The 16,195-nt window shown below is 48.5% G+C and overlaps 2 protein-coding genes across 4 annotated transcripts in view; one reads left to right on the plus strand and one right to left on the minus strand.

The window, feature by feature from the left end:
• On the minus strand, positions 1-4,126 carry HPS6 (HPS6 biogenesis of lysosomal organelles complex 2 subunit 3). Its single transcript, XM_062601845.1, has 2 exons — positions 3,888-4,126; positions 1-3,583 (listed from the first exon to the last, which is right to left on the minus strand). The coding sequence occupies exon 2, from the start codon at positions 3,566-3,568 to the stop codon at positions 1,112-1,114; it is 2,457 nt and encodes an 818-aa protein (XP_062457829.1). The 5' UTR covers positions 3,569-3,583; positions 3,888-4,126; the 3' UTR covers positions 1-1,111.
• A 146-nt stretch (positions 4,127-4,272) lies between these two features.
• ARMH3 (armadillo like helical domain containing 3) overlaps positions 4,273-16,195 on the plus strand; it is a 130,939-nt gene continuing 119,016 nt past the window's right edge. For 2 of the 3 annotated variants that reach the window (XM_062601846.1, XM_062601848.1), the window contains exons 1-5: positions 4,273-4,368; positions 12,856-12,967; positions 13,702-13,758; positions 13,894-14,040; positions 15,180-15,287. In XM_062601846.1, coding sequence (XP_062457830.1) covers positions 12,866-12,967; positions 13,702-13,758; positions 13,894-14,040; positions 15,180-15,287 — 414 coding nt within the window. In that variant the 5' untranslated portion in view covers positions 4,273-4,368; positions 12,856-12,865. Of the gene's footprint in view, positions 4,369-5,160; positions 5,273-12,855; positions 12,968-13,701; positions 13,759-13,893; positions 14,041-15,179; positions 15,288-16,195 lie in introns of all 3 variants that reach the window. The other variant, XM_062601847.1, reaches the window with a different exon arrangement.

Below are 16,195 nucleotides of genomic sequence, written 5' to 3' on the forward strand. Positions count from 1 at the left end.
TGCTTTAGAAATCTTTATTTTCAAAAGGAGTCTGTCTTCCACCCTTAGCCCTGCTCTGATGAGGCAGCGCCAGCCCAGCAAGGCAAGAGACAGCTCCTTCACACCACAGCCTGGAATGCAGGGGCAAAGCCACAGCCAGGGTCTCTCTCATGAAGGAGGGGGCCAGGCAGTGAACACCGGAGAGAGGCTGGAACATGGATCTTCCTGCACAACTGCTCTCAAGTTACACTGACTTTGCAGAGGCACAATATGAGCCAGACAACCCTGACAAAGCCCCTTTTGTGTGCAAAGGGCAAAGGTAGAGGAGATGGGAACAGAGGGCCCGAGTATCCTGCAGCATAATCTAAGATGCCACAAAGGAAAGGGGGAGGCAGGGCCAGCCCCAGGCTCATACAGACTGCTGCCAGCTTCTCAGCTAAGAGTTTGGGTACCGCCTGGGATAGTGAGATAAGGGAATTAGGCTGCTCTCTTCAGCTAAGTAGCTGCAATCAGTCACAGCTACAGGATTGATCCCAGGGGAATTGCAGCCAGATAGTGTGTGAAGTGTTGCAGCTGCCAGTGCATTTGCTGGTACCCCCAGTACCACGGAGCTGTACCATGCTAGCATTCAGGCACCTGACTGAGCCCAATGCAGCAGCACTTTGTGACTTCACTGCAAGAAACATGCCCAGTTTCCCACAGGCAGAGTTTGGGGCCACCACAAAAGCCACTGAACAGAGAGTTGCACGGGGAGGAAAGACTGTGTGCGTCCCTGCCCACCATTCCTAGAGGGTCAGCGAAGTTATAAAGGAGCCAGGCAAATTGAAAACAAAGTGCTTCAGGCAGGGAGCAGTTCTGTAGTCCTGTAGTGCAGCCAGTGCTTTCATCTGCAAATGCACCCGGCATTTGCTCCTCCACTGGGGCACACGCAATTGCACTTGCTAGAAATAGCCAGAAAGCCTGCCCTGGCTTCAGATGAGATCCCCCAACCCCAGCTATCCAACACACTCTTCGAGATGCTGCCACAGGAGTAGCCTTCTGTACTGCCAGACAGGGCAAGACTTCCTTGGGAGGATGAAGCTTTCCTCTCCTTGTGCACTCAAGGCTTGGGATCCAGTTGTGCTTTTCCCCTTCACGCACTGTCACCTTGTAACAGTGCTGAGGGGGAGGAAGTCCTTGGCATGGATGGCTGAGGGGCATCATCATCAGCTGCTTTTGAGGGGATCTTGTGTTCTCGGGGTGGGGTAGGAGGGGGGAAGGTGGAGCTCTGTAAGGCATCCAGGTACATCTCATCTTGGATGCAGGGACGCTGCACAACCCTTCGTAGCAGTGGCTTCAGCAAGCCTACAGTCAGCTGTTTCCCCTCGCTGGAGAAGGGCACTGGGTCCTCCTGGGAGTGAGGGAGGTGCTGTAGGACCACAGTGAGGATGTCCGAGGCAGTGAGCTCAGCAGGGCACAGTGGCCACAGCGAGTCCAGATAAGGGTCCAGCTCCCTGTGCTGGGCAAACTCTGCCAGCAGCGTGGTGAATATCTCCTTGTTAAGCAAAGGGCTGAACTTGGAGAACTTCTCTGCCACCTCCACCACCCGCTGCCACCGCTTCATTCGGATGAGAAGGTGCAGAGCTTGCAGCACAGCCTTAGGCCTCTTGCTGCAGAGCAGCAGTTCAAGCTCCATCTCAACATCTGCTGCACTGTGCTTGTTCTTGGCCAGTACTCCCAATGCTCTCTTGTACAGTGGCACCCGGCCCCCTGGGCTGTCCTTGCTGCTGTATGCCCAAGAGATGCTAACATACTGCTGGGTCAGCTCCACAAAACTGGCCAGCCATTTGGGCTTGAACCTCAGGAAGGAAGCACAGATGAGCTCAAAGAGCGGGACCACTCCATTCTGACCCACATCCTCCTGCTGTGGTCCTCCCAGGACCTTCTTCCACACCTCTGGGGTGGCCCTGGCTACCAAGAGGCCATCCCCATTCTGCTGCAGCTGCAGGCAGCTCTTTGTGGCCTTCCAGGCAGCCTTGGGGAAGGAGGTAAAAATGGAGTTCAGGTAGGCCAAGTTGTCCTTGTCCACCTCAGAGTGCAGAACACGGCTGACCTCCTGCTCTACCAGTTCACTGCAGTAGCTTTCCACTTCACTCTCTTGGGCACACACCACACACATCTTCAGGACCTCCAGGCTCATGAAGCTCTGCAGCTCCAGGCTCATTGTGCTCAACAGCTTGGCATAAGTGTCTTGAAGACCTCGGGCTGGCTTCTGCTTCTGGTGCAGGCTGTGCTGCAGGATGGCGGCAAGGACCACAGGAGCCTGGAACACACCATCTTTCTTCAACTTCTCAACTGTCAGCTTGGAGGTGCTGAGGCTTCTCCTTTGGTAGTATCTGCAGGCTTCCTCAAACACCATTTCCACCAGCCACGGCTCAGGTCTGCTGCTGTCCTCAGATTTGGAGAAGCTAAAGCTGTAGATGCCAGTTTGAGTGAGGAGCTGGATGCTGTCCTCCTCTCCCGGGGACTCCAGAAAATACACTTCTTTCATGCTCAGGATTTTCTTTTCTATGAGCCTTCCAGTGTTCTGGTCCACCAGATACAGGACCCCAGCGAGCACACAGGCCAGGATGCTGCCAAAGGTCTTCAGCTGGACATGACTTCCTTGGGCCAGGGGACACCCCTCCATGTCAAAGATATGTCTCTGTGTCCCATCTGGCTCCACCATGGTCACAGTACCCTTTGTGCTCACCAGCAGCAGACCCCCGCTGTTGGAAACAGCAGAGGTGTGAATGTCCAGAGGTGCCAAACCTGAGAGAAGACCCACAGAACCAAGCAGGAGCTTCCTGAAGTCTGACTTGCTGCTGGAATGCAGCACCTTTCTGTGGATAAAGCCTGCAGAGGGGGCTGTAATGGTGAGCTTTGCCTTCTCTGGATGCCAGATGAGGAGGAATTTGGAAGTGGTGGCAAAGGTGGCAGTGGCAGGCACCAGGAAGATGTGCTGGGGGGAGGCCAGGACCTGATATTCAGGGCTGTTGTGCAGGACTATTCCTACAGTGCCCAAACGCAAGCCTTGCTCCCCCACCTCCAGAGCCCGGGTGCAGACGCAGAACCTGAAGGCACACTTGCTCATGTCCGAGTGGGCATCCAGGGGAGGCCTCTCCTCACACCACACCAGGCTGGCTCCCTGGCTGCACACAGAGACGATTCGTGCCCGAACACCCTGGCAGAGCTCCAGCGTTTGCAGCAGCTGCCAGCCCACAGCCACCACAAAGTGCCAGACCTCAGTTCGTCCATGCTCCCACACGATGGCCAGTACCCAGGAGCCCAATATCAGAGGGCTCCGCAAGAAGAGCAGTCCCACAAGGGCTGGCTGGGGCGGCTGCCAGTTCCTCTCCAGGTCGGCTCCACTGATGCAGTGGCGCCGGAAGGCCAGCACCCGGGGCAGGGGGGGTGGACGGAGCTTCTGCAGGACTAAAAGGTGCTGCCCGTCGGGGCTGGACTGGATGTGTCTGGGCTCGTCTCCCTGGCACAGCAGCTCCTGCAGCCAGTGGCCTCGGCTGAAGTCACTGAAGTCGGAAACCTGCCGTAGCATCCCAGCTCCCTTCATCTCGGGGCGGCCGCCCTGCTCACCAAGAACATGCACCAGTGCGAGCAGGGGCCCGGAGCTCTGCTGCCACCGAGCCCCCTCCCAGACCCGCCCACTGCACCGCGTTCCCCAGGCTCTCTCCAGAAACACACCCCCCCCCCGGGCACCCTCCTCCCCGCAGCGAGCCGGTTCCGCGGGCACCAGCCCCCCAAACCCCGGGGGTCCCTGCTGCCCACTTAGCTCCCCCGACCTCTCTTCCTCCAGAGAGGACCCCCCCGCTGCCAGCCTGCCCAGGCACCCGCAGGACCGCCCCGTCCCGCCGGGACCCCACGGGGCCTACCTGCCGCGGCGGCTGCCTGCCGGGGACGGGCCACCCCTGCACCGAGGCTCGGCTGGGGCCTGCGCGGCGCAATCACGAGGAGGCGGTGAGCTTCCGGGCGGGGCAGCGCCGCGCCGGCCCGGGCCACCCTTCGCCTACTTCCGTCGCGGGTGCAGGGACGGCGGCGGGGCCGCGGCTCGGGAGCGGCCTCGCAGATAGAGGGGGCATTTTCTATAAGGGGTGTGTGTGTGTGTGTGTCAGTCCCCGCAGGGACAAGCGAGGTCCATCCGGCCCGGGGAAGCGTCTCCCCGCCGCCGCCCTTGCTCACCCCGCCTGCGGCTGCCGGGAAACCGGGGCCGCCCGAGGAAGCAGCGCTGACAGCGCCCCAACCCGCCCCGAAGGCTAGCGGCGCTAGGACCGCGCGGCGCGGGCCCGCTGGCAGCGCATGCGCGGAGCGGCCGGCGGCGCCTGCGCCGTGTGGAAGGGAGAGGCTCGCCTGCAGGTGAGTGCTGGGGATGGGGGGGCCGCGGCCCCCACCCGCGCGGGACCAGGCCACGCCCCCGCCGCCCCTCTGGAGCAGCCTCCCGGGGCCTGCGGGAGCTCCGGGCCGGGGGGCTCCGCCTCTCCGGAGGGGGCGGTGGGGCGGTGTCTCTGCCTGCCCCGAGGGGCCTCGCCGGGCACCGTGTCCCGGTGGAGCCTGGTGCCCCGGCCGCTGCTGGGTGCCCCGCAGGCCCAGCTCTCTGGGGAGCCATCCCCCGGGCTTGGGGCAGCCGGTGCCCGAGGAGGGGAGTTGCTCTGCCGCAGCCCCTTTGGCGGGCGGGTGGCAGCGGGCTGTGCCACCCTCCTCGCTGCCCACCCTGCCCTGCCCGGTCTGGCCGGCTCCTGCGGCAGTGCGGGAAGCTGTGGCAGCGTCTGGAGAACAAGTCTGATGAGGGCCGGCTGAGGGAACTGGGGGTGTTTTGACTGGAGAAGGCTCAGGGGGGACCTTACCTCTACAGCTCTCTACAACTACCTGAAAGGAGGTTGTGATGAGGTGGGGGTCAGTTTTTTCTCCCAAGTAACCAGCGACAGGACAAGAGGTAACGGCCTCAAGCTGCACGAGAGGAGGTTTAAGCTGGATATTAGGTAAAATGTCTTTGCAGAGAGGCTGCCCAGGGCAGTGGTGGAGTCACCGCCCCTGGCAGTGCTCACAAACCGTGTAGACGAGGCCTTCAGCGACATGGTTTAGTGGTGGACTTGGCAGTGCTGGGATAAGGGTTGGACTTGATGATCTTAAAGGTCTTTTCCAACCTAGTTGATTCTGTGATTCTACACGAGTCTGTTGCTGCAGAAGCTGCCGCTCCTTTCTCCGCCTGCCTGCGGTGCTGCTGCTCACAATAATAACTCGTTACCGCTGCGCTGTCCCGGTAAGCGCCCCCGGGTGCCTGCAGTGAGGGCGACCCGGCCCGGGGAGGCTTAGCAGCTTTGACTGGAGTCTCTGGCTGCTGAGGTGGGCTGGGCTCAAGATAACTCTTTCTAGAAAGCATGAGCAGAGCATAAGTATTTGATCATTAATCTAATTACTTGGTTTACCTCATGGCCCTACAAGTGCTTGTATTGGCAAAGCGAAGCGGCGCAGTAAACAACAGTAACAGTGGAAATTTATGTCTGTCATGCTGAAGGCAGAGGCAGCTTGCTACATGAGTGAGCTCGCAGCTTCAGAACCCTGTTGCATATGTCGCTGTAAGAAAGTTTGCTCTGAAGCAGGGGCTGCAGCCTGAATGTGTGACGAGAGGCATTTAGGGCCGAGCAGGTGGGTGGAATATGCAAAGTGACAAGATAATTTGGATCATTGCGATACGCGGTGATTGCAGCTCACCAGCTGGCTGAGCTCCAGCAGGAAGTGTGACAGAAATTTTTAAGAGGAATTTCAGAGGGAGAAAAAAAAGGACATCAGTTTGGTTTAACAATAACTTTATCCTCTGTGTCATTTAGGGCACCTTTTGCAGCGTGCGGGGGGACTCTGCAGGCAGGGAATATCCAGCGTAAAAATGTTACAGAGTTATTGGCTGGCATGAACAAAAGAAGCAGTGAGGCTTTAACGAGCTGCTAGGCTAAGCATTCATCAGCTCACTACCATTGCTAATGCACCAGCCAGCCGTAAGACACCCATCAGGAGGGGAAGGGTTGGCCCCTGCTGCTTGAAGTTGCTGGGTTGCAATGTTCTAGCTCCCTGATGGATTTTTAAAGGGAGAAAGGTGTTGGTTTTTGTTTGTTTTTTTTTGTTTGTTTGTTTGTTTGTTTTTTCTGGTTTGACTTACACCTTTTTATGTTTGTATTTTTCCTCCTGAGTACTTGTGCTACTAATGGTCTCAAGAGCATTACTTCTCAGTAGCGATACATTTCTTATCTTGGCATGGCTTTACTGTGCAGCTTCTTAGAACATAGCAGCTTCTTCAGAAGTCCAAGGTCATGGAGCTGCGCTGTATTCAGCAGGGGCATTGGATCCACACCAACAGCTGAAGCTATGGGAAAAAGGGGCAGGGGAAGGTTACAGGAAGAATGTCCTTCTTCAGAAGGAAGACATGTAAAAAGGTCTCGGAGTGGTGTGAGCTTTTAGGTGGGAGTATAGAGGCAGTGTGAAATACTTCATGGTAAACTAGGTGGGGTGGGCTTTGAAGGCCTTGAAAAGTGAAAAGATAGACTTTCTGACACAAGAAAGCTGGGCATTGGAGCCAGGAATATGGAAAGGAAGCGTGATTAAATGAAAAAAAATAATTTGGGGAAAATGGTATGAACAGATGGAGGTGGAAGCGCGTGATGCTGGTCTAGATGGACTTGACAGGAAGAAACTTAACTAGTTGATGGTGTAAAGTTGATGTTATTTTAACTGCACAGATAGAAATGAAAGGCAGTTATGGATGGAGTGTTAAAAATGTGGCTTGGATGTTAATCTTTTATATCATTGCTAAAGCAGATATAGTGAGAGGTAGTCAGTGCCTGTATCTGCATTAGGAAGCTGCTTTTCCTTTCTTTTTTTCAGGAGAGGAAATAGGTCAGTTTTGGTGTAACTTCAGATTGTACCATGTAGAAGCACATACACTGCTGCTGCTCTGAGCGGGATGGATAGACTTGATAGTAAAAATGCAAATGCTGGGATGTTCCTGGAGATTTTGTTGCTTGGTACTGCAGAAAAAGAAGTGGGATCTGTGTGGGTTTTTGTCATCAGCACAGCACACCTACAGAATATTATTTCTCATTGCATACTGCATGAATGCACCTGGAAATTCTGCCTGGTGGCTCCCATGCTTGTGTGCTGTGAGTGTTATTCTTTCTCTTGTTGGTGAGTTGAACGCCTTGTTGTAAGGAGTAAAGGAAGGTACAGCCTGAGCAGTTTTCATTCCAATGGACAATATACAAATAAGGTGGTAAAGAATGGATGAAATGTATAAGCAGTGTGGATGTATTAGCACAAACCGTAACCACCAATGCAAGACTTGGTGGAGAAGAAGTTGAAAAAGGGCTTACAGCAAGTATTTGGTTATGACAGTTACTAAAGCCATGACAAAATCTAGCCCAGTGTTTCTCCTCTCTCTCTTTTCCCTAGTGGTCTGCCAGGGTGCTGCTGGGTGGTCCTGGAGGTTTTAACACTGGAGCTTGAACTGGGTCAAGGCACTGCATATGCCTTGTGCTGGGTGCAGATTGTTGCTTCCAGTGATGGTTGAGTGCTGGAACCCATGTTTTAATTGCCTGTTGCTCAGGTCCAGTATCAAATCTGCACATGCATCATGTGGGTTAAGTGCAAACTTTTCCTGGAGCTTCAGTGAAGAGTTTTAATGACTACTTGGCTTACAACATGTTGGTTTTAGAAGCTGTAGGTTAATTTTTAGGTAGGGTTAATCCCTGTCTCTTGCATGATTGAGATAATTTTTGAACAACTTTCCTTTCGACTTGAGTGGTACACCCACAAAAATCCTTGGAAGGCAGAGTGTGATCACGCTGGTTCCCAATTGCATGAAATTGGTGGTGGTGACAATTACTTGAAATATTTAAGCGAGTTCAATATTAGTAGCAGTGGGAAGTCAAGGGTTATGGGATTCTAAAAGCAAAAGTATCTCAGTTCTTACTCAGAGTCTTTATAGATTGAGGTCCAGGGCTTTGGCATTAACCACCTAATATAGATCACATCATTGACACTATCTTTTCCAGACAGGAAATAAATGGTTTGCCAAGTAAGTCAATATGTGAAAATGCCATTTTATGTAATGTTTGTTTGCTTTTTATTGAGCCAAGAAGTATTACAATATGTTTTTTTGGGGAGTCCAAACTGAGGCAATTCAATGCAAAATGCAGTGCTTGGTGGGCTGCATGCAAGATTACAGAAGTTATGAGTTTTGGATCCTGATGTTATTGTAGTGTAGGTGTGCATTAGTGCACGGTATTTTTGCTGTTGTACAATGATACAAGGAATAATGAGTCTGTACAGGAGCTGAGTGTCAGTGTGGAGCAGCCACAGTTTTCAATGTGCATAAATCTGAGTAAACCTCAGACTCAAAATGTCAGGTTCATTTTTTTCCTGTGGATATTCTAATGAGAGGCTAACAGAGATGTGTTCATCAGAATATCACATGTTTGGTTGGAATCTCTGCTATGAGGTTAGGGGTGAAATGGGTAAGAGGTGGATGGTTGGATGTGCTCACCACTTTCTTCCTGACTGGATCAGCTGATCCTGGGATTGATAATAGATAAAGCAAGAGTCTGCCTGGACTTCTGTCTGTTATGGCTTTCATCTTCTTGCCTTTGAGTTGCCAAGACTCGTGCTCTGTTGAGGTTTCTTTTAGTTGCAGATAAAGAGTCTCGGATCTACTGCTGCACAGCAAAGTACTTACTGTTCTAGGAATCCAGGGGGGTGTGCTTCTGTTAGCCCTGAGGGGTAGTTCTCCTGTACAATCAGTGACTACAGAAGGATTAGTTTAGCAGCAAGTGTTAATGGGACTGACCCATTGACAGAACAAATTACCCATTTGAACCTCAAATGTGGAAAATGCACCCGTGCTTTTAAAATGTGATGTGCTTAAAGGATAATTGTTAACTATATTCAGTGTCCTTGTTTCCATAAGCTGTCACAGGTCCTGATAATTTGACATCTCTACAACTTATGTTTTGTGCATTTAACTGTTTTTTTTTTTTCTGCAGCTGCCTAGAAGGTCCTCATTAGCAAAATGCTGTTTCCTGTTTCTGTCTTTGACATCTAGAAAATGTAATTGCCTACAGTGAAAAGAAAAAGCCATTTGTACAGCCTGATCATCATAGGTCATGAAACAAGCACAGCCTAATAAAGCATTGGCATGAAAAGTGACTTTTACTTTACTCCCCTTGCTCTTCCATAAACTCATTTGTAGAACAGCAAATTATAAACAAGAACATTATTTAATCCTTGCCTCTAGCAGTCTGCTTTGTATGTGCTCTGTGCAGCTTTCGTTGAGAGAAAATGAATCCCAAGTCCCATTTTGACAGAGGCTAGGAATTTCACATAATCGTGCAGTCCCTCTGATGCTCACCCAGCATCAAGCCTTTGGGTCTTGTGGGATTTAGATTTTTCTGTCTTTCTGGAAATGTAGGAAAAGTGTTAAAATGCAGCTCTTAAAGTCCAGGCACCAAGCAGAGTGTATTGATCCTCTCCCATTCATGTGCACGTTTGATGTGAGAACACTGACCTAGAAGCACTGAGAGTTTATTAGTTTTGACATTGTTATTCGTTAGCTGTAATTCAGTTAGAAGCATGATGATGGAAGTGTTTGTATGCTGGGGCTGGCAGCTGCTTTAGGTTCAGAAACTAAGTTGGGAGATGGTTTTGTGCAGTCTGGGGTAAGATTTGTATTGGTAGGCTAAAAGTGACATAATTCTTGATTTGAGTTTTAATAGATTCCTCTCGGTTTCCAATTATGTTTCTAATTAGAATAATGTCTTGTTTCCCATGACAGTTTAAAAATAATGCGACGTCTGTAAAAGAGAAGCTATCAAGATGATTGAATAATGTTTTCTTTTTCATTTGTTGGACTGAAACCTTTTTCTGTCTTAATTGGATATACAGACCTACAGGCTACAGGAATAATTTCTGTATTTACCAAAGGTTATGTTGCAGTAGTTGCTAAACTTTTTCTGTCAATGTGTCTTGAGGCTGTTTCCATCACAGCCTCAAGCACACACACTATCCCTTAGCCAGCCAGCTGTGCATATTCCCATTCTGGTGGGAAGACAAAAGACCTTTCCACCTTTCTCTATAAATCACAGCTTTTCAGGTGTGAGATCTGCTGCTTTCTCTTCTAGTCTTTGCTTTTCCATCCAGGCAAAGTTCCTTACCTTCACACCTGGGGTAGGGTCTTTTGCAACAGCATTGTTTCTCCAGGCCCAAAGATGTTTTCCTGCCACTTAGAATTGAGATTTATGGCTCAAGGGATGTGGGTGTCTGAGTAAACTGACTCTGGGAGCTGAGAGTCCTAGCTGAGAACATAGCTGTAGCTTAAGACCATCAAAAGCTGTCTCCAGTGGAAAGAATGTGGAAGAGATCTTGAATTAGTGGTATTCAGTAGTTACTGGAACTTGCTTTTTGAGCGAAAGGCGTCTGTGGAAGGGGTTCAGGCAATCTGGGATGGAGGCTAAATCCAAAGCTACCTCCATGGCTGACTGCTCCTAAAGCTCTGGGGTCTTACATGCTGCAGTGAACTTGGTTCTCTGTGCATAATTTAGCATGGCTGAGTGCAGCTGCCACAAGAGTCTGCCCATGCTTTTCTGGAGCATGACTTCAGTCAAGCTCTGCCTGAGGTATGCTGCTGCCATGTGTGTAATTACCTTTGGAGGTATGGGAGAAAGGTTGGGAGCTCAGGGATATGAAAAGGGATGGCATTTTCTTTCTGCTAAGTACCTCTGACAGTGCTGCAATGATAAAGGAGGTTAGAGCAGTGCTAAAGCTGTGATGCTTGCCAGAAAAATGCGATTGCGGATAAATACTTGCAAGGTCAGAGTGGTGATGTGCTGTGTAGCATCAGACATGAGGTTGAGAGTACAGGGCAAATCACATGTTCTGACTCTCAGCCCCTGCAATGTGACTGTCACAGAAGGTGCAGGACGGCAGAGCCGTGGCTGTTACTTTTTTTGTAACAGCTCATTTTGTAATAGAGATACCACTTTTTCTTCCTTTAATAGGATAGCCAGTGAACATGAGACACCGATTAACTTTAGTAAGATCTGTTTGTGTTTCTAGAAAACCCTCTGTTATCAAATGGATCAGGAAATTCATCTAGTTTAAAAAATAGGTAAATAAATCCCTGAAAAGCTTTTTTATGTTCCTCCATCCTCCTTCCCAGACTGAACCACATGGGATGCCTTTGAGGCTTGGGTTCTTCTCTGGCTTGATTTGCAGAGCAGCTGGTACAGCTGAGGGATGCCAAGGTGCAGAGGTAGGGATGAGTAGGGGTGGCAGGAGTGCTTTAGAAAGGCTTTGCAGCCAAATGTTTCCTAGTGTTGGATGGCGCTTCAGAGTGCAAAAGCAGAATTTGGAGTGCTTTGGTAGGCAGCAAATTAAACAGATAAGAGAAGACTTTTTCAAACAGTTTCAGGAGGTTTTTGTCACAAGACGTCCTTGAGGCTTGGCCAGAAGGACTATGTTTCCAATTGATAACAAGTTACAACAGTTCATAGAGTCATAGAATCATAGAATAGTTAGGGTTGGAAAGGACCTTAAGAACATCTGGTTCCAACCCTCTTGCCATGGGCAGGGACACCTCACACTAAACCACCTCACCCAAGGCTTCGTCTAACCTGGCCTTGAGCACTGCCAGGGATGGAGCATTCACAACCTCCCTGGGCAACCCATTCCAGTGCCTCACTACCCTTACAGTAAAGAATTTCCTCCTTATATCCAATCTCAACTTCCCCTGTTTAAGTTTTAACCCATTACCCCATGTCCTGTCACTACAGTTCCTAATGAAAGGTCCCTCCCCAGAATCCCTATAGGCCCCCTTCAGATACTGGAAGGCTGCTATGAGGTCTCCATGCAGCCTTCTCTTCTCCAGGCTGAACAGCCCCAACTTTCTCAGCCTGTCTTCATACAGGAGGTGCTCCAGTCCCCTGATCATCCTCGTGGCCCTGCTCTGGATTTGTTCCAACAGTTCCATGTCCTTTTTATGTTGAGGACACCAGAACTGCACACAATACTCCAAGTGAGGTCTCACAAGAGCAGAGGAGCAGGATCACCTCCTTCGACCTGCTGGTCACACTCCTTTTGGTGCAGCCCAGGATATGGTTGGCTTTCTGGGCTGTGAGCGCACACTGAAGCCGGCTCATGTTCATTTTCTCATCGACCAGCACCCCAAGTCCTTCCCTCCAGGGCTGCTCTGAATCTCTTCTCTGCCCAACCTGTAGCTGTGCCTGGGATTGCTCCAACCCAGTGTAGGATCTTGCACTTGGCATGGTTAAACTTCATAAGGTTGGCATCAGCCCACCTCACAAGTGTGTCAAGGTCCCTCTGGATGGCATTCCTTCCCTCTAGCGTATCAACCGAACCATGCAGCTTGGTGTCATCAGCAAACTCGCTGAGGGAATGCTCAATCCCACTGTCCATGTCATGCAATAAGATTGAAAAAGGCATACTTTTCTAGATGTAAACTGTGTCAGTCTAGATTATGAATCAGCTTCTAGCAGAAAAGAATTAAGAAAACTTATCCATAAGGAGCTTATTCTGTATCTGCCTGTGTCTGCACTTTTGCGTGTTTCTTTGAAATGGGATATATGACTAGGTGGGACCTTTGATATCTGCTTTGAAATGGGATATAAGACTAAGTGGGACCTTTGGTATCTGCTATAGATATAAAAGCCCCAACTTTCAGCTTGTGAGAGACCTTTAATGTTTCGGTGCAGCAAAAAAGCCTTTTATGGTTGAGGCAGACCAGCTATGCCTTGAAGAAAAGTTCATGTTTCCTTAGCTTTTTTTGTCTATTTTTGCCTTCAGGGTATACAGCATGGCGCAAACAGAGAAAAAAGGTGGGCTGCTCCGGAAGTCTTCAGCCTCCAAGAAGCCATTGAAGGAGAAAGTTGTGTTGATGTATGATGAGATTTTCACGGTAAGGACCTGAGCATATCTTCTTTCTAAAGAAGAAATGTTGTGTTAAATTTTCTTGGTTTAGTTTATGCTGAAGGTTGTGTATGGTGGATTCTTTTCCCAAGGTAGGAGTTGCACAGTATAGGTGCATAGAATCACAGAATGGTTTGAATTGGAAAGGATCTTAAGATCACCTAGTTCCAACCCTCCTGCCGTGGGCAGGGATGCCTCACTCTAGACCACGTTGCCCAAGGCTCTGTCCAACTTGGCCTTGAACACTGCCAGGGATAGAGCATTTACCACTTCTTTGGGCAACCTGTTTCAATGCCTCACCACCCTCACAGTAAGGAACTTCCTTGTATCTAACCTGAACTTCCCTTGTTTAAGTTTAAACCCATTACTCCTTGTCCCATATGCTTCAGGCTTTCCTACTGTGATGCAGAGGTCTGTGTTGTGCTTTCTTCCTTAATATCACCTTGTCCTGTTGTCTACCAGGACCATTTGTGATCTGCAGGAAGTAATGGCTTTTCAAGTGTTCTCAAAAAAAAAATAATCCAGAAGATAAAACAGAGGCATCCCAATTGAGAGTTGCTTCTGTTTCTGGGAATCTGTGTAGACAGAATACTATATGTGAGAACACTTTGTTATCCAGTGGGATGATGCTGACTCTGAGCTACTCATGATAATGATTTTCTTTAAATTTTGCCTGAAAGATTTCTTCTTGTTTGTTCTCATGGGTGTTCCTTTTTCTTTCAGACAGAGGACCCCAGTAAATGCAACCCTAGGTTTTGGGAGGAGCTGTTTCTTATGAAGGTAACCAGAACTGAGCATCCCCTGATTTGCTGCTGCTGTTTTGCCTACGAAGTGTCAGGCTGTCAGTGCAAGAACTTGCATTTCTAAGGTGTCAGTGGTTGTATAACATTCCTGAACTGATTCTTAACCTGACAGGTCAACTTGGAATATCTAGAAGGCAAGCTGGAGGCTCTCGATGGGGAAGAGTTAATGAAGATAAAAGATAACATCAACTGCTTGTTTCAGCACTGCATCCAGGCACTGGGTGAGGAGCACCCAATCAGAGTGGTCAATGCATTACAGGTACCATACTGAGAGATAGAGAATACTCTCTTCTGCTTCTGATGAGGCAATATATTAGCTGCTGGTATCAAACATCTTGTTTTCCTTGCTTCTAAGGAAAAATGATATCTACAGAGCAGTTGCTGCTTACTGTTGGTGGAGGTTACAAACATTCATAGTCTCTAGTCTTTGAAGAACAATAGCTTGTTTCAGAATTCAAGAGGATGTGGTGATGCAGGATCATGCAGGTGGCAATGGGAGGACAAGAGGGGCTTGTTCACTACAGGCTGCCAGTCTGGGGGCTCAAGAGTACTCTGTAGCTTTGTCTGTATTCTACTTTTGCCTATTCTCCCTCATTTCAGCCTCCTTTTTGAATTACCATATGGGTCGAAAATGAAATAAAGCTCTGGAGAAGTTAGTGTGAAATTCATACAGCACACCTTCCCTGTTGGATAGTTCCTAATTGGAAGCTGTGAAGAACTGTCACACAGAATTAATAGCCATTTTCCTACAAATTGCTGCTTACCAAAGCTATGTCACCCCACGTCTTGTGTGGGAGACGCCCCTCAGTCTGATGTTTAATGTAATTAGTTCACAGGCTGATTCTTACAGTTTGGTGAGTGCATTTGTCTCAGCTTCTCTCACCTGTAGGAGTACAGGATATGTATTTCAGGTTTGGAGAAGTCACCTGTAGGAGATACTGGACAGGCAGTAAGCTGGGGAAAGCTGATTTAAATCAGAACATTTACACCTCTGGCATACAATCTTGTTTTATGTTATTATTAGTAGTAGTTTGAAAGGATGCTATTAAATATTGTAGCTATAGCTACATAGACAGTCTAGCCAGCCCTGGATTCCCAAACTTGTATTTGAGCTCTTGGCAAAAGGTAGGCCAGGGCTTAAGTCTACAATCTTGCTGTGTAAGTGTAAATAGGAACCAGATAACATATCCTGAGCTTGAGTTGGCAGGGTGTTTCCTTAATCAGACTGTGTTCATGTGGAAAGTGATCCTGAACCCAAAACTTACTTAAGCAATCTTTTCTTGAGAATGACCATGGTGACTAGAGGTTTGCCAGTGCTAGGTCTATGGGCGGGTTTTAGTCTTGAGTTGTAGGTGTTGCATTATGTGTCACCCTCTATTTGTTTTTCCCTTTTTGCAGACATTGTGTGCATTAATTCGGGGTGTCCATCAGAAGAACAAATCCACTTCTGGGTTTGACATCATCAACATGCTTGTTGGTTTCGATAAGGCAGAGCTGTGTATGAAGGTGAGGCCCTGGCAATGTACAGAAAAATTTGCACAGTAGCCATGTTGCAGGGGCAGTGAGTTATAAACAGGTGTGTCTACCAAGGTACAGCTATTGAGGGAAATAGTCCAGTCACTTATTAAAAACAGCCATCCTGAAGTTCTTTACCTGTTACTGGCAAAAGGACACTCGGGATCCCCATGTTTGTTACTAACATAACAGAGCACTTTTCCTTTAGTTCCAGTCTGTGCAGTCACTGTGGTTAAGAAATCTTAAGGCCATGAAAGGCTGTTACAGGCCATTAGTACCTAGTATTGAACTTCTTACCTTGTTCTTAATTTTCAGCTGATAGTCATATCCTGTGTTCCATTTCACATTTCCATCAGCACATGTACCGTTTTAAATTTACTTGATCCTCTTCTCTGTAAAGATGCTGAGGGTTTGGGAAATGACAAAGTAATTGCTGATAAAGCTGAATTCCTGTTGTATCTTGACGAAAAGTAGTAATATTTCATCTCTCTACAAATAGTAGTACATTTGGGGAAATATTAAGTAGTAGCTTGCCTGCCAGAATGTTTTTCCTTTAAGACTAACCGTACTACCTGTGACTTAGTATTTAGAAACCAGTTATTTTTAGTGTCTGTTAAACAGCTATATGATATCTAGTTTTAATCATAACTAATATGTGTGCTATTAAATTGGAGGTGTGCTGCTTACAAAAAATCTCATGGTGTCTGTAAATAAAATGGAATATTGAAAAAAGAAAGGACTGATATTACGGTCTTGCAAGCAAAAAGGAAGATGATATCTGTAGAACTCAGAATAACTTTGTGAATACAATTGTTATATGTATACAAAAATCTTTCAGGCATCTAGAGAAAACTCTTTGAAAATGATCACGATGTTATGCCTGTAGTCATTAAAATATA

This window comes from Pezoporus occidentalis, unplaced genomic scaffold (genome assembly GCF_034315485.1).
Source record: "Pezoporus occidentalis ecotype Australia unplaced genomic scaffold, CSIRO_AGI_Poc_V1 ctg73, whole genome shotgun sequence".
Taxonomy (NCBI): Eukaryota; Metazoa; Chordata; class Aves; order Psittaciformes; family Psittacidae; genus Pezoporus; species Pezoporus occidentalis.